The 17,100-nt window shown below is 39.6% G+C and overlaps 1 protein-coding gene across 7 annotated transcripts in view; it reads left to right on the forward strand.

Annotated features, from left to right (window-relative positions):
• Positions 1 to 17,100, forward strand: part of mapk8ip3 (mitogen-activated protein kinase 8 interacting protein 3) — a 38,035-nt gene that overhangs the window by 13,112 nt on the left and 7,823 nt on the right. For 2 of the 7 annotated variants that reach the window (XM_042504953.1, XM_042504957.1), the window contains exons 7-25: positions 651 to 801; positions 2,864 to 3,095; positions 3,275 to 3,377; positions 4,319 to 4,437; positions 5,391 to 5,402; positions 6,083 to 6,100; positions 8,123 to 8,180; positions 8,349 to 8,501; positions 8,999 to 9,056; positions 9,617 to 9,768; positions 10,008 to 10,064; positions 10,178 to 10,348; positions 11,670 to 11,796; positions 14,213 to 14,302; positions 14,477 to 14,632; positions 14,861 to 15,026; positions 15,805 to 16,005; positions 16,105 to 16,288; positions 16,424 to 16,543. In XM_042504953.1, coding sequence (XP_042360887.1) covers positions 651 to 801; positions 2,864 to 3,095; positions 3,275 to 3,377; positions 4,319 to 4,437; positions 5,391 to 5,402; positions 6,083 to 6,100; positions 8,123 to 8,180; positions 8,349 to 8,501; positions 8,999 to 9,056; positions 9,617 to 9,768; positions 10,008 to 10,064; positions 10,178 to 10,348; positions 11,670 to 11,796; positions 14,213 to 14,302; positions 14,477 to 14,632; positions 14,861 to 15,026; positions 15,805 to 16,005; positions 16,105 to 16,288; positions 16,424 to 16,543 — 2,328 coding nt within the window. Of the gene's footprint in view, positions 1 to 650; positions 802 to 2,863; positions 3,096 to 3,274; positions 3,378 to 4,318; positions 4,438 to 5,390; positions 5,403 to 6,082; positions 6,101 to 8,122; positions 8,181 to 8,348; positions 8,502 to 8,998; positions 9,057 to 9,616; positions 9,769 to 10,007; positions 10,065 to 10,177; positions 10,349 to 11,636; positions 11,797 to 13,089; positions 13,141 to 14,212; positions 14,303 to 14,476; positions 14,633 to 14,860; positions 15,027 to 15,804; positions 16,006 to 16,104; positions 16,289 to 16,423; positions 16,544 to 17,100 lie in introns of all 7 variants that reach the window. The other 5 variants (XM_042504951.1, XM_042504952.1, XM_042504954.1 and 2 more) reach the window with 5 other exon arrangements.

The raw sequence follows: 17,100 nt of genomic DNA on the forward strand, positions 1-17,100 counted from the left end.
CAGGATGCAGTTTGATTGCAGGCATTCGCTGTTTCTATGTGCAGTTCCTCATGTTTGTGTGTTTTTTCTGGGTGATCAGACTTTCCTAATAAGGTCGGACAAACATTTTAAAGCAAATTCATATTCTTGCCAAGAGTTAGAAGAGAAGATTGATGCTACTCTCATGTTTGTACAGTAAATATGAGGCTTTAGCCAGTTGTCTTATCTTAGCATAAAGACTGGAATAAAGGTGGAACAGCTAGTCTGGCTGTGCCTGAGGGTAACAACCTACCACCACCTCTAAAGCTCACTAATCAAAGAGGTATTTTTTTGTTTGTTTGGCTTAATCTGTACAAACTCAAAAAGTGAAGTGTAAAAAATGTAATGCATTACGGAGGGTAATGTGCTGGACTTTATGTTAGGATAAGCTGACTGGATGCTGGTTGTTGCTTTGTATTTCCATATTTGACATTTGTATCAATCTACTCATCTAACTCAGCAAGAAAGAGAATAAGCATATTTAGGAAATATTTTCCAGGTTGTTTTGAGAATCTAATGCATGCCAGGATAGGTTGCAGCCCTGGAGGAGAAAAAGTGATTAAATATAATAAATGATAAACAACAGTCAGTCTCATGTTTGTCTCCACCTCTCTCTGTGTCTTCTCTGCCAGCAGCAAAGCGGAGCGCCCACCTTCATTGAGCCTGTACCCCAGCGGCGAGGGCATGGTACGTGGGGGTCTCGGGGGGGCTAGGATGATGCCCGGGAAAGACATCTGGCAGGTCAGCGAGCTCGGCCAGTCTACCTTCTGCTCCGCCTATCAGGTGGGACAGACAGCGGCCCTGTCTTTCTCTGCAGCCTGGGGAGTGGAAGGGGGAGGGGACGGCCTTACTGCTGCCCCTCCTGCTAGCCACACCCACAAGGACCACCTCCCCTCCCACGCCTGCTTGTGTCACCTTTGAGGAAACTAGATTATTAGCATCACATAGGAATCTAGCTTTTAAAGGTGGAGTCTGTGATTCTGGAGAAAGAAGTTTCGTTTAACCAGAACAAAATACTCCCGTCATGTGCCAGATTTATGATCCATCTCACTCCCGCTGTCTCTCTTCATACATACTCGGCCTTTTCTGGTTTTCTGTGCTCGAGTGTAAACGCCCTCCCAGTGCTGATTGGCTGAAATAGTGTTGCCTGGCTCGATCTGAGGCACTTTGTTTCCCCTTCACAGAGCCAGGACGGTTAATGCAACTAGAGAAAATAGTCTCTGAATCTGACAAAAGTGTATTGGAATAACCCTTTAAAACCTGAGCAAATTGGCTTGATTTCTTTCAAAAACATGGAAAGATGACAATGAGCAAATTAACAAGAAATTACCCAAAAATTAGGAAGAAATTAGTAGCTACAAGAAATTTACCTAAAATTAGCAACAAAAATAAAAAATAAAATAAGAGACAGAAAAGTAAGAGAACAAAAACCAGGAAATGAAATGAAAAAGTGCCAAAATAAAAATGAATATAAATAATCATAAATATATTTAATTTATTTTCATAATCTAATTTTAAATATAACATTATAACAATTATATAATAATATCCAACTTTAAACTAACTTCCCTGTGGGAAGCGGCTGCTGGCTAAACAGTGTTTTGGACAGGACTGAAGAGTTGAACAAGAGATTAGAGCGTGCGAAGTCCGCGCACTTGCTATGCTTGAAAACCTTTGTGGACATGGATGGATGGTGACACTTACATCACACAGGCCCAAACGTACCCTCACGAACATCCAGAAAACTATGAATTGGCCCTTAGAATTGCTGACTGCACCTTCAAACCTTTAAACCACCTTTTAATCAAAGTTTTTTTTATCTTAAAGTCAGATTTGTTAGGGTTTTACAGTGTGTTGACTCAAGCAAGCAGGGGTCCATATTTTTTCATGGCGTTTTCGTTATAACTGTGTGATTATGGAGCTTCTTCTGTGTCCTTATGTTTTTAGTTTAAACTTAAGCGTTAAGTTTAATGTCCAAATGTCCCTTCTTTCTTTACTTTACTTTTTTTTTTTTTTTTTTTTTTTACTACTAACTCATGCTTTTTCTGTGACACAAACAGCCAAGGTAAGAAAAAAAAGAGGGCAGTGTTGCTTTCTTGTTGTGGCTTCTCCCTGTATTAGCAATGAAAACATGCTTAGAAAATATGCACAGCTAAAAGTGCATATTTTAGGAGTTAGATATGCTTGTATTAAATTTTGTTATTAGTTGTGACCGTGACTAAGATTTCTTGGCAACCTGTAAAGTCCAAAGTGTATGTAAATTTAAAGTCCTTTGCTGGAAATTAATTCAGAACTCATAGTTGTTTGACTTTTTAACTTCCCTTAAAACTTTGATAAGGACATTTTTCCACTGAAAATGGGTCACACATTATTTTCGTTAATTGGTTTCATGGGTCAAGAACTTGCCAAACATTTAAAAAATTGACATCACACCAAAGTTGTCCAAAATTTGATGCCCTTATTTTATGTTTTTACTCATTGTATTTAATATGTAGCTAATATGACAGTGATTTTAAGATGCTGGACGACCTGTAGTCCAAACTTGACTGTCAAACTGACAAACTGTTGAACAAAATAGCCTAAAAATGAGGTGGTAATACATAATGTGCTTTAAATCCTTTGTGTCTTTCATGACAACATGGAGTGTAGAAAACTGAAGAAAACTGAACTATAAAACTGAGCTGCTTATAAGAAAGTCATAATTAACTCTGTCTGGTAAACTCTCACTACCAGTCGCACCAGTTACTAGAAATAAATAAAAAGTTAGTGATCCTGCCTTCACTATATGATGCTCATATCATGCTGTTTGTCTCCTGCCCCCATGTCGTCTTCTCAAACCACGCAGGAGGATGGATCAGAGTCCGACTCGGTGGCGGCCACACCCAGCAGCACAGGAAGCAAGTCAAACACACCCACCTCCTCCGTCCCCTCAGCCACCGTCACCCCCATCAACGAGGGCTTCCTCCCGCAATCCGAGTTTGATGTGATGCGGGCTGCGAATCGCAGGAAAAGTGCCAAGCGGCTCAGTCGGAATATGGAGGTGCAGGTATCCCAGGAAACCAGGAATGTCAGCATCGGTAAGAGGGTATCACCAAATGCAGAACGTCATCAGTTTTAACACGTCATGTGGGAGATAATGACTCTCAAACTTTGTTCCCTCCTCGATATCGACGTGATGCAAACTGCAACAAATATATGTAAATGTTTAATGTCTTCTAACTTTCATTTCTGTTGCGTTTCTTTAATGTTTCTGCAGGTATGGGAAGCAGTGATGAGTGGTCCGAGTTTCAGGAGATCATTGATTCGACCCCTGAGCTGGACATGTGTGTGGACCCCCGTGTGTACGGAGGAGGAAACAGGTACAAAAGCCCTTTCAACTCCATTACTGCATATGCACAGCACACACTGACAGTGCACAGTGAAAATCCTCTATTTAAAGAGTAGCGTCTTTATATTTGACAACATGGACCCTATTATCCCATGTTTTAGAATTCAATGTTATAAGAAGTGTAAGATTTTTTTTCCCTGCGTTGTTCCACTTAAATGCATATAACTTTCATTATGGATTAAAATATTTGAATTTTTCTAAATCTGCGTAGTTTTATTTAGTTAATATCAATGTTTGGTGGTAAATATGTTCATGAAAAAAGTGTTGAAATGTTGAATACTTATCTTTCCCACTGTATGTCTAAATGACTATTGGGAGCATTTTTTTTATTGGTCCCCCTATAACGGGTTCTTTTTTGGATGATTTTTTCAATGACAATCTCCTGATTTTTACTTCATGTCACTCTTGAAGAACTGTGTGTCTAAGAAAATTATTCTCTCCTTAGTATGCGGATTAAATTTAAATCACGCTATCCTCGCCCCCTCCTCCTTCCCTTCACACCAAAAGGGTGACAGAAAGTTGAAAATGAATAAACTAACAAAAAATAAAAGAATGTAAAAGTGACTTGAAGAAAGGAATCAGAAGACTTTAATTTAAAAATGCGTCAGACTGCAAGTAATAAAAATTAAAGTATAATTTTTTAATGCATGTGTTTTGTCTTTCAGTGTTTAGTTCAGCGCAAGTGTTTCCTTTCTCAATTCCATTTTTTGATGCCAAAACTCACTGTCACTGTTCAAGCTCTATAAAGTTGTTTTAAAATATTTATAGTGTTGGTGCCATTTACCTTATATGAATTTTGACCTGATTAAAGTCTGAGGACCAAAATACCATTATTCCAGGGAGTACAAGTGACCGACAGTGAGCAGTTTTTCTGGTTCTTTCACAGCTGTTGTTTAATGAAATCTGTTTCAGCCCCTCCCAGGGCATCGTGAATGAGGCCTTCGGCATCAACACCGACTCTCTCTACCACGAGATCAAAGACGCCAAGTCGGACATCATTGGAGATGTAGATGCAGGAGCCGAGCTGCTAGGTATGAACTTTGATTACTGTAAGTTTTGCTGCAGTCGCTGGTTCATCAGTTGAAGTACTGATATTAAAGCTTGGCAATAAATTTGAAGCAAATTTGGCCATAAGGATACTTTGCTGGTTGCAGCTGGGTACTCTTTTGTTTAGTGGTAAATATATATTTAACTTCAAATGAAATGCCTGAAAATTGCTATCCTCCTTCACCTGGAACTGGTGAAAGTGAAGCTTAAGACTTAAACTGTTTGCCAATACATGATATTACTCTTTAATATCAGATTCAGTTTACATCCAAGTAAGGGTGAATGTATGCGCGCCCTACAAAAAGCCGGTGTTTGTGTTGCCTTTGCGTTACTGCAGGGCAGGAGCTCCATGTGAGGCTGTGTGAATGTGCCACTGCACTGACTTTTTAATTTGTTATTCATTTATTTATATGTATAATTTTTTACCTTGCATGGCCGAGGCTGGAATACACTCCGTGCCAGCAGCTCATACTGCGTCACACCCTGAGAAACCATACGATCCCTCTGGCTGCACCCCCAACCCCAGCTGCCCATTTATGCAGTGTTGCTTTTATTATTTCTTTGTTTTCTATTTTCTTATCGAGCAGCATGTCTATTGCAGCTCATTTCAAGTGCTGCGATTTTAAGCATATTTTTAAAAATTATTAGATTTATCAGATTTTATTGCACATCATGTTTATGCTTTTTTTTTTTTTTTATCTTAGAAGATCATCGTCAGTCTACAGCCAACACACATTTTGGGGATTCTAGTTGATTTTGTTTCTCTTAATTTCTCGGTTGTTTTGGGTTCATTGCCCCTTACGTTGATACAGCAACAAAAAAAAAAAAAAGAAAAAGAAGAAGAACAGGAGATTTGATCCGTTTCAGTCCATCTGATAACTTCTCACCGTTTTCTTTTTTCCTCTTTTTTATGTGCCTCTGCTGGTGACACCCATAGGCGAGTTCTCAGGTGTGTATCTGAACATTTATTGGTTGGTATCTTCTTCTTTTACTCTCTGGACTCCTCTCTTTTTTTCTAAACTCTTTTAACCAGTGTTTACAACTCAGAAAAGGGCACATTACTATAGTTTTAATGATTTTTATTTTATTATTATTAATTTATTGTCTGGTCAAGCAATTGGACATTTTGAAATTTTGATGAAACAGTAGATGCCCAATATCCGTACACATGCAGTAAAACAGTTTTTTCTCGTTCCTTTAAAGTCACAGTGAATTTTTTAAAAAATTTTTGTGATTGCCACAAGCTCTATCAGTCTGCATACCTTAAGCTCTTAGCCAGTAATTTAGGAATAACTCTCCCACCCAGCCTCACGTTTAAATAGATAATATATAATTTTACGGAAGCAACTTGCTTTAAAAAAAAAATTGTTTCACTGGGACTTTAAATAAATATGATATTTTTGAATAACATGTCTTGTTTTAGTGTGAGGGCCAGTTAGCAGCTTTAGTGATCTTCAGCCCTCCTGCTCTTCTTCAAGTCCAAAATAATAAATGCTTATCAGCCTCCTCTCTCTTCTGTCTTCCACTCCTGTCCTCCTCTCTTCCTCTCTGATCTGTGGCCTCTCTTCTTCTTCCTCTTCCTCTCACTCCCCTCCCTTCTTCTTCTTCTGCTTCTTCTTTTGCCTCCAGTTCGTGATGATTTCTTCGGTAAGGCGCACCCTGCCTACGCTCATGGTCACATTTGCTTGTTATGTCATTCCCTGGCCTCCAGCTTTCACATCCTCCTGGTTCCTTCATTGTGTCCGTTTTGTTGTGTGGCTTTATATTTATATTTTGTGCCACCTTTGCATACTTAATTTTTAAATATTTGTCAGCCAACAATTGCACATTTATAGCACATTTAAATACCCTTGTGTTTGGAAGGGAAACTTGAGAAGAACTGAATGGTGAAGAGAAAGTACAGAACTTCTATGAGGAACAACTAGAGCTTTTCTTGGAAGATAAACAGTAGAAAACAAAAGGAGGCCGCCTCAGTTGGCTTTGATCAAATGTTTTGTCATTTCAGTACGACAGTGTGTTCACGAGCTGTTAGATGAGATGACATCAGTTGTGCAGTTTTTTTAATGACAATGATCAGAAAGCTAAAGTATAACAACAACAATAATAATCTTTATTTGTATTACACCTTTCATACATAAAATGCAGCTCAAATTGCTTTGCAGGTGATAGCGCTAAAATTTAAAACCTAACAATGTAAAAAAAAATCTATATTTATTTATTTATCTAGACAGAACAGGCCAGAGGTGGAAAACAAATAATAGAAATAGAAATAAAAAACATCAAAAGAGTAACAAACTGATGTATTAAACAAATTTATGAACGTCACAAAAGAAATCCTTGTCCAAGAAATATGTGATTTATGCTAAAAGATTAATTTTAGGTAGCAGGTTGTGACTGACAGTTTATCTGTTGCATTGCGGTTAAAAGTCAGTCTGAGCTGCCTCGAGTCGACACATGTTGAACCCCGAAACACCTTTTTCTGCCTCGATAGGGATTATGTTGTGATATTTGATCTGAATGTGTAGTAATTTTATAATTTACTGTCCCCTGAGGACCATTTTCTATGTAGACTACACCAACTACCAACAGTCTTTTGTATTTGACATGTGATACCTCAGAACCTTTTTGTTTTTCGTTTGTCCAGATTTTTCTGTGTTGAAATTTCTGCTTAAAGTTTGTGTGCTTGGTTTCTGTTGCGCAATGCTTGCTGCTTGCACGTAACATTTTCAGTTGATGTTTGGCGATAATAAAGATAATTTAGGTTTAATAACTATGTCAATAGGGTGAGCATTACTTTAAAGGTATACTATGCAGGATTTTCTAAAAAACAATGTATAGACTCAAACAAAAGAAATCCCTCTCAATCATCACTTACGACCTGCTGTGTGTGACAATGTATTTATCTGCAGAGACTTTTCCCTCTGCCTGCATTTTATCCTTATTTTGCTGGTTTTGGGATGTTGCACAGCATGCAGGTTAGGTCAAGACTTTATAAAAAGGTAGTGACCAAGAGGAAGACATGAAAATCATGGATGCCGTGCCAGAAAAGTGCAAATATAGAGAGAATCTTGGGTTTTACATTCGCTGGCAGTACTGTTACCTGCATGGTATACCTCAGCACTATCACGGTTAAAAGGGATCAACCCTGATTTCTAAATATATGGGTACTCATAGAAGCAGATCCTTTAAATCACGTTATGAGTGGAAGAGTTGTTATGCTGGTACAGAGCCAAAATGTTCTCACAAGTTGGCAATGTACTAAAAGTTAAAATGTTAAAAATACACCAGACTCCTGACAGCTGTGTCTGTCATTCTTAAGGAATAAATATGAGAAGAAGTGTAGTTTCACGAGTGTTTTCTCACTGTTCTCCCAATATGTAACATCAAACCTTCATTTTCAACCTGATAGCCTCCTTGTTACATGAGTGCTCAAATCAATAATCTGTCCATTAATTTTCATTTTCCTTACATTATTAAACTTATGGCTTTTGTGGAGGTTTCTCAATAATTTGCTCCAAAACAGACACTTAACCTTGGCTGGTCTGAAAGGCAGTGCTGCCACAAAACTCTGGAAAATGCATTTTGCGTATCGATCAATGGATTTATTGATTTATGGATGTTGTGTACTGTGTGTGATGAGTAACAGAGACATGAATGTTGCTGTTTCAGGGATGGGTAAGGAGGTGGAGAACCTGCTGACAGAGAACAAACAGCTCCTAGAGACCAAGTAAGAGACACAGACGTAATTAGTGTGTGTGTGTGTGTGTGTGTGTGTGTGTGTGTGTGTGTGTGTGTGTGTGTGTGTGTTGTGTGTGTGTGTGTGCGGTGTGTGCACGTGCGCGCGCAGACATGAAAACTGGCTTTAATGTCTTATTTTCTGCTCTTTGCTCAACAGAAATGCTCTCAACATTGTGAAAAATGACCTAATTGCCAAAGTGGACGAGCTGTCTGGGGAGCAGGAGGTGCTGAGGGAGGAGCTGGAGGCTGTGAGGCAGTCCAAGAACAAGGTGGACGCCAGAGTCAAGGAGCTGGAAGAAGAACTCAAGAGGTGAAAATAGCAAGACATTTGTTTTTTGGAGTAATTTGATGATTTTAGGAAGAAAGCAACATGCGCCTTAAAATTGGTAAGTAATGAGAAATACATGTATAGATCTTACAAATAACAATAAAAAGGATCAAATGTAACTTAAAGGGTAACTTTGGTATTTTCTTTTATGTTTTTGTGTTTATGTGACTAATGTGGACAATAATTTTTGAAAATGGTCCAGTATTGAGCGAGAGGGCTGCAGCTGTGAAACAGGTTGGATTTTAGTGACTCGGGGGATGTTCGCATGTCGATTCACGTCCACTAAAAGTGCTTTGCCACTGACGGACTCAGAGTGTTATTTTCGGTGCCTGACAACATTATGGAAAGGATTCATGCAGAGAGAGACTTTTTTGTTAAAGGTTTAATAAAATATTTGTTTAACCAGAAATGTCCAGATGTATAGAAGCCACATGTAGAACGACAGTTTGTGTAACGCTGTTTTCTCTTTTGGGCTGCAGGTTAAGAGCAGAGGCTCTCGGTGCGTCCCGAGACTCCAAGGATGAAGGAGGTGATGATGTGAGTAAAAGTGTCTCTGTCCCCCTTTGCATTACTCATCCTAAACATTGAATCAGTGTGCATGGACATATCAGTGTCATTTAAAATATGAGGATTTCACACTGTTGAAAAAACGTATTATAACAGCGTATTTTTATAGTAAGTGTCAGTTTAGTCCTAATATTTGAGCTGCTCTAATCTTTGCTTCATTGGTGGAAAAAGATTTTACTCAAACATTACATAACTACTCTGATAAGTTGTTTGATCTTTAAAATGTGACGTACTCAAATGTCTTGTTTTGTCCATAACCCAAAGACACTGAGTTTACTTTCATAGAGGAATAAAGAAAACAGAAAATATTCATTATAAGATGCTGTAATTTGAGAATTTTGACCTTTTTTTTACATTAAAGATCACTTTAATTAATCCATTATCACATTAGTCTGCAATTAATTTAATATTTAATAACTAATTGATTAATTGTTGCAGCTCCACTGTCAGTTTGCTGCACATCTCTGCCTGTAAATGTGTTTTCAGACCATGTTTGATTATTAAATGTCACTATGCTTTTGTGTGCCCAGTTTTCATCACCAATGCAGGATGGCGACATGACAATGACACAGCGGCGGCGGTTCACTCGGGTGGAGATGGCCCGCGTGCTGATGGAGAGGAATCAGTACAAAGAGAGACTGATGGAGCTGCAGGAGGCTGTACGGTGGACGGAAATGATCAGGTAGACGAAAGGAAGCTTCAAACTAGAGATGGATAACTGGATGACAGGTTGCTGAAAGAGTTTAAACACAAGATACTGAGAAGTTTACTATGGTCAAAATTAATCTGCAAGTTCAACTCATTGCTCCAGAAAATGAGCTAAATTGTAGACATATTTAATATTGCATTGAGCCACACATTTATTTTAGCAGCCTTACTTTTATTTCTTTTCACTTGACTCGCACCTCTGTTTCCTCTCAGGGCGTCTCGGGAGAGTCCTCAAATCCAAGAGAAAAAGAAATCCACCATCTGGCAGTTGTGAGTTTTTGCTTTTATTGAACTTATTTGCTATAGCACAATACTGAGATTAAATGATTTGGTAAACTGTCAAAAGTAAAACCTCTCCTTCTCTTTCTCCCTCCATCCACTAGTTTTGCACGTCTCTTCAGCTCATCGTCCAGCCCTCCGCCTGTCAAGCGGCCGTACTACAGCGTCAACATTCACTACAAGTCGCCCTCGCCGGCTGGTTTCTCTCAGCGACGTAGCCACACCATGTGCCAGATCTCCACCTCCAACCGCACGCTGGAGTTCTTCCCCGAAGAGTGAGCAGCAAACAGCTACATTCCCTCACTAAACCTACCTCCACCTCTCACTAAACCTCCGTCCTTTCCTGCTTCTCACTCTGCTTTGGTCTGAACGCCTGGTTGCTTGCTCGCTTTGTAGCCGCTTGAAGAGTAGAAAGCTTCCAGCAGCTTCTCCAGGATTTAACATAGAGATGTGATGTTAACACACAGTTTTAATTTGGGATTGGTTGTTAATACGTCTTCATCTGATTCAGATTAATCTACTCATGCGTGATTAAAGGAAATATTCAGAATCGTCTTACCTGAATCTTGGGTTTAAGGGCTTCATACACAAAATTATCATTTGTGTACCAATAAGTCATCCAATGTAATATTGAATTCTTGGAGAAAACTGTTTTTCTTGCATACCTCCACAGTGAACAAAGAATCCAAATTCTTAATCAGTTGCAGTCTTAGGGGTCCATGTTTACCAACAGCAGGACCGTATCAAAACATCAGTTTACGAACTCTCACACAACTCATCCAATATTATCTCATTTATTCAGTTACATGCTCAGTACTTGAGACTTGAATACGACTTGAATTATACTGCATGAGTTGTGTGTGAGTTTGTAAGCTGATGGTTCGATATAGTTTTGCAGCTGTTAAATGTGTGACTAAAATTCATAAAGATTTTTCTCAGTTTTCTAATTTGTCATTCATCATGAAGGCATGCCCTAAATTCACCATAACACGGGCAGAGTAACTGATACAAATGCTCATTTGCGGGACGAAGTGTTCCTTTACAGGCTTTTTTGGCTGTTGCACAATTGTTATTTCAGAAATTATTCACAAAGATAATGTTCTTTGTAATGATAGGACTTCTAAAGTTGCGCATTGGACTGTTCAGTTTTAGGTAAACGTGAACGTGACCACCAACATGATCAAATGATTCTTACCCTTCCTGTTTTGAATGTAAAGCTTGATTGGTTGTCAGAGTTTGAATTAGAGAGTTTGTTCTCATTGTCAGATTCTCAAGTCTTTGCTTTTAAACTCTCAAACACAGACACACATTAATACATCAAGCCACTGAGACTCACATACAGACACACATACTAAGCGTATTTAAAATCTTTTCAGTTCAGCTAGATTAGAGCTTAGTTTAATTCATGCTCGTAACAACTGCTGTTGCTTGATCTTCTTCCTCTCCCCTTTATCTTTTTATTTCTCCTCTCTCTCTCTCTCGCTGCTGGCTGGCCAGGCTGCTAACGCTTCGCTTTTTTTTCTCTTTTCTTCTCTTCCCTTCCCTTCCCCCTGCTGCTTCCAGATTGGCCAGTAACGGTGTTGCGTCTCTCCTCAGTGACTCGGCACTGTTGGCTCGCCGAGAGCAGCGGCGTGAACAGTACCGGCAGGTCCGCGAGCACATGCGCCGCGATGACGGCATCATGCAGGCCTGTGGCTGGAGTGTGCCGTCTCGCTTCAAACAGGTACACTCACAAACACACAGAACCCTGAAATCCTGCACGATCAGGCACCTTTCTGAGTCTCCATGTGCACAACAGAAACACACAAACAACTCAGCTTGTATGAGAATAACATCACAGGTGTAAACCTATGGAATTCAAGCTTGTTAAATGATGCTCAGAAATATTTTGGCTTTATGTAATCATTCGTAAACCTGCAACAAACTGCATGAAAAATTCATTTTTCTGTGGAATGGGAAAGTTACGTAAAGACTTTGGAGGGGTATTAGGGCCAAAGGTTGTTAGAAGTATTGATACTTCAATACTTTTTGATACCACTTATTTAAAATGATAATTACGCTTTCCATAGTGTTGGAAGTACCAAAGCTATCAAAAACACAAAAAACAGATCAGATCAAATTTTCAAGTTAAGGCAGCACTGATGAAACAAAGAGGAAAAAAATCAGCTGGGCCTCAACCTGTAGCTGTTACATTACTCTCTGACAGGAAGTGTGTGCTCAGTGACTTTTTCTGTACGAGCTCTGATGATTGCACCTGCGTAAAATACTGAGTGGAAACGTTAAATTTCAAGACATTGACAGACCAGAGAAGTCGATTTAATTCTCAAAATTCAACAAAAGAAAAATCTTCCTCATCTTATTCATTTTTCTTATGCTTGGCACAAATGTTGAAATTTATTCTCCACATTTACAATTTATTCTCGAAATACAAAAGAAAAGTAATGTCCCTCCCCTATTTATTTTGTCCCTTATGACTGGCCCTACTACTCTTCCATATAACAACGTTTGACTGCAAATTTCAATTTTTAAAACTGAAACTCAAATTTCTCACACTGTGTGTGACACTGAAGTTACACATGCAACACACGTGTAAGTTAGAAGCACAAAAGAAAAGCAGCCAGAAAAATATTTTTCACAAACTTATCAACTTGAATTTCTCATGCTGATTTTTCATAGTCAATGATTTACGGGCAGATTATTTTGGAACATAATTTCCAAAGCTCAAACTCTTGTTTGATGATGATGAAATGATCCCATAAAAACAGTGGGATGAATTTACCATATGTTTATATCTTTTATTAGATTACTTCAATGAGAAAATTATGCCTCCTCCTTTAAATTAAACCAAGCCCTGTAAGAAAAGTAGAAAACTCTTCTCATTAATTTCAAGTACAAACATGATTTCGTAGCATGAAAGCAAACTTAAAACTGTCCGGCACACCGTGTGCAGCTGGACGGCTGCAGAGTGAGCGGAGTGTGTTGGTAGGCAGGTGGATCTAACTCTGGTCTCCCACAGACTGGTGGTCAGACGGACAGCGCTCAGGACAGCCCACTGAAGAGACAACAGGCAAGTGAGACCGACAGAGTGCCAGCATGCACCTTTACGGTTTCCCCTCCTTTTAACCTTCCTGAATACAAATCCAGATAATCGAGACAGAATTTATCTGTACTTAACAAACTGACACATTCAGCTCCAGTTTTAACAATATCAACTTTTTTTTTTAAAAAATGGCCAACATCTGAGGACAACTTTACTATGAAATGCAATTCTGGAAATGCATGGAAATAGAGGGACATTTTTTTTTTCATTTTGAGGCATGATTTGACACACATACAGAACACAAACATACACTTGCATCTCTCTAATAAACTGCCTTTGTGGAGTTTATTCAATCCAATTTTCCCTCCCTTTGTCGATGTTGTTGCAACCTTTTAAACTTTTAACCTCTGTCTGTCTCAACCTGCCCGACTGAACTCACTGATGTCGTCATTACTTACTGACTTACTCCTGCTTTGCTCTTAGTGCTCTTCATTAACAGAATGATCCACTACAAATACTACTTTACTAAGTTACTAAGTAATGGCATGCGTTTTTGTTCGTGAGAAAAGATTTCAGTGAAAGTTGTTGCAGTCTGTGTTGGTTTCAACCCACTGACTTCTAACAGGTGGCGCCACAGTAAAGAATTATAAAATCTCCCAGACTGTGGCATTAACATGTAGTACAAACGTAGAAACAGTTGCGGCTACTTTGCATTTCTATAGCGTTATTTGGTGGTGTATCTGTCTCAATTCTTGAGACAACATGACCTCCCATCCGGAGTTTAACAGCAGAATAATTAGACATAAAGATCACATTTTGGTGTAACAATCAAATGGATTACTTGTAAAAGCACCCTTTTGCACCAAAATAAAGTGAAGCAATCAGCAGACAAAAATCAATTGTTAAAGAGGCAGCAATACCAATGTCTCCTCTTACAGCACTCCCTACACAGGTGTTATGCTTAGAGATAATGGCGTGACACATTTCTCGAGGAGGACTGCACTGATCGTTAGCTGTAACATTGGTGATGTTTTTTGGAACCAGACAATAATTAATTACTCTGCTTGTCTCTTGACCTCCTATCACCTCCTGCTTTTAGACCACTAATGAAAAAGAAGACAACCGCATGAAGAACGTGCCCGTCCCGGTTTACTGTCGTCCTCTGGTGGAGAAGGACCCCAACAGGAAGGTGAGAAGTTTTGGGAGCAATGGTTGTCTAGGATATGAATCGCAGTAACTCAACTCAAAAAAGTGTTTTACAGGATGTTTACTAAATGTTTGACTTTTACTGTGCTTAATGATGTCTGTGCAGAGTTTGACAATAAAATGCTGTGTGTGTGTGTGTGTTTGCATGTGCCTGTAGTTGTGGTGTGCAGCTGGCGTGGACCTGACAGGATGGAGGGCCAGCAGTCAGGAGTCCATACCAGCCAAAGCACTGTCAGGCGGCGGTGACCCGCTGCACGCTGAAGAAAACGGAGTTGGCAAGAAGAGCAGCCACAGCTCCCCAGAGAAGAGGAAGGTACAAACCCCTTTTTAGGACATTTATGAATTATAATAAAATAAAAATTGCACACTCAACTAGAAATCAATCATAGATGTGGAAGAATCATATTGACATGTTAGCGATAAGTTAAAAAAGAGTTTCCATGATGCAATAGAAATGTGGAGGACACACACATGAACCACTTTGGGTCTTTTTTCAGTTAGTCATTTTGTCGTCTCCCCTCTCCGTCCTCCTCTCGCTCAGTCGAAGGAGCTCCAGGAAACAGACACCATGAGCAGTCGAGTGTGGATCCTCACAAGCACACACTCTGCCAGCAAGGTGGTCATCATCGATGCCAACCAGCCGGGCTCACTGGTCGACCAGTTCAACGTCTGCAACGCCCACGTGCTCTGCATCTCCAGCGTGCCGGGTGAGACGACAAGTTCTTGTTAAACCCCCATAGTTGCATGTGCAACTTTTTTTTGTACTTTTAGTTGTGTTTTTACTAGGGGTCGACCAATACTGTTTTTCTAGGGCTGATACCAATACCCATTGTTAGTAGCTTTTGAGGCTGATAACTAAAATTTGGAGCTGATATCCATTTCCAAAAAAAAAAAAGAAAATCTTTTTGTCAATATTTAGAATTTGGAATACAACAAACTCCAACACAAAACTTTGTTTAAATGCCTTTAGCAAATGTTTAATAAAAACTGAAATACAGCAAGTTCTAGCAACTTTTTTTATAAAGTCAAGTGAAACAGTAATAAAAAGATTAATAAATAAATAAAATATAAACCTCCCTGAATTTTTACAAGGTAAAAGTTCCTCCCATGACACTTTCTTTGCACTTTTTAAATTAATTAATTTTATCAGCGTTCATTAAAATAAAACACTGACACAGATAATAGGCAAATTGCCAAATATCGGCCCCAATAATCAGCCAGCTCCATAATCTGTTGAGCCCTAGTTTTTGCTCATATTTTGTTTTTTTCTAGAGGATAATTTCATGAATCAAACCAAGTAATAATGTGAATGGTCGTCTCTTATCAGATTGAAAATCCTTTGATTTTTGTCACTAATCCAGAAGTGTTTTTACCAGCAACTTAATTCTGCAGTGAGGAATTTCCCCACAACGTATAATTCAAAGATTTTTTGGTTGTGTGTTGGAAAAGACAGACTTATGTGTGTGTTTATGTGTTTGTATTCAGCTGCCAGTGAGAGCGACTATCCAGCTGGAGAGATCGTGTTGGATCCAGGTGACGGAGGAGCAGGGGGCGGAGGCGAGGACACAGGCAGCGTTGAGGGCATGCTGGCTGGTATCACTCTTGTTGGCTGTGCCACTAATTGCAGCGTTGCCCGTAGCAACTGCTCCTCACGCACTGACACGCCCATCATGGACAAAGGACAAGGTTGGCTCAGCCTCAGTGCTCCTGCATCTGTTTTTATCACCATGAAAAACTGTGAAGCCCATCAGTTTTTGTATTTATTTTAACGGTTTTGTGCTTCAGCCCCCACTGCTCCTCCAATGAATGGAAAGATTCACCCCGCCCAGTCGGCCGAGGAGGCCACAGAGGCCACCGAGGTTACAGAGTCAACGGCCAGCCACGCAGAGATGAGATCTGGACCTCCAGGGCCGTTTACTGAGCACGTCTTCACCGACCCTCAGCCTCGACTAGCAGACGCCTCTGACAGGTAGGAGGCCAAAGTTTGTCCACATCGAGATCATGAGAAATATTCTGAATATGTATATTTGAGAACTTTAAGTACACTAGATTCACATGACTATGGTGAAATATGTTGAAAAGATAAGTGAGTATGTCCACACAGGAGCTCAGGTCAATCCAAAGAGGAAACTTCTCAGCCTCCAGAGTCGGAGGACGGAGGCGAAGAGTCAAAGAACTACACCAGCGTGGCCCCCACCATGTGGCTCGGGGCCCAGAACGGCTGGTAAGTCACTCAGCAGAGCTCCTCACAACTTCTACTGAAGCCACACAGGATCTATCGAAGTGGGTTTGTATGAGATTCTTATCCATAGTCAGTATTACATATAGTAGAGATGGTCTGCTATCAATGGTGGCAGTAACAAAATGCTTTTTAGCTACCTAAAAAAATCATTATCAGTTTAAGAGTATGCAAATCTGAGAATACTTTACCTTACTGTCAGATAGCCCTTTCTGATTAGGACTTAAGGCCATTATCTACGCTCTCTTCAAAGCCAGACTCCACTGACAAAAACACTAATTTTACCTCACAGAACATGAGACCTGCTGGTCTAGCGCTGCCTCGTTTGGTTTGTCTGTGTTATTGTGTGACTTTGGTGTTTTATAGGACCGGTTCAGATTCACTGAAGTCCCACAATATCACAAACTAACTAACTGATCAAAACAGTGGTAGACCAACAGCTCCCATGTTCAATGACGTAATATTACAGTTTTTGTCAAAGGAGTCTGATGGCTTTGAAAAGAGTGATAAAACGGCTTCAGTCCACATCAGAAATGGCTGTC

Source organism: Plectropomus leopardus, chromosome 17 (assembly GCF_008729295.1).
Source record: "Plectropomus leopardus isolate mb chromosome 17, YSFRI_Pleo_2.0, whole genome shotgun sequence".
Taxonomy (NCBI): Eukaryota; Metazoa; Chordata; class Actinopteri; order Perciformes; family Serranidae; genus Plectropomus; species Plectropomus leopardus.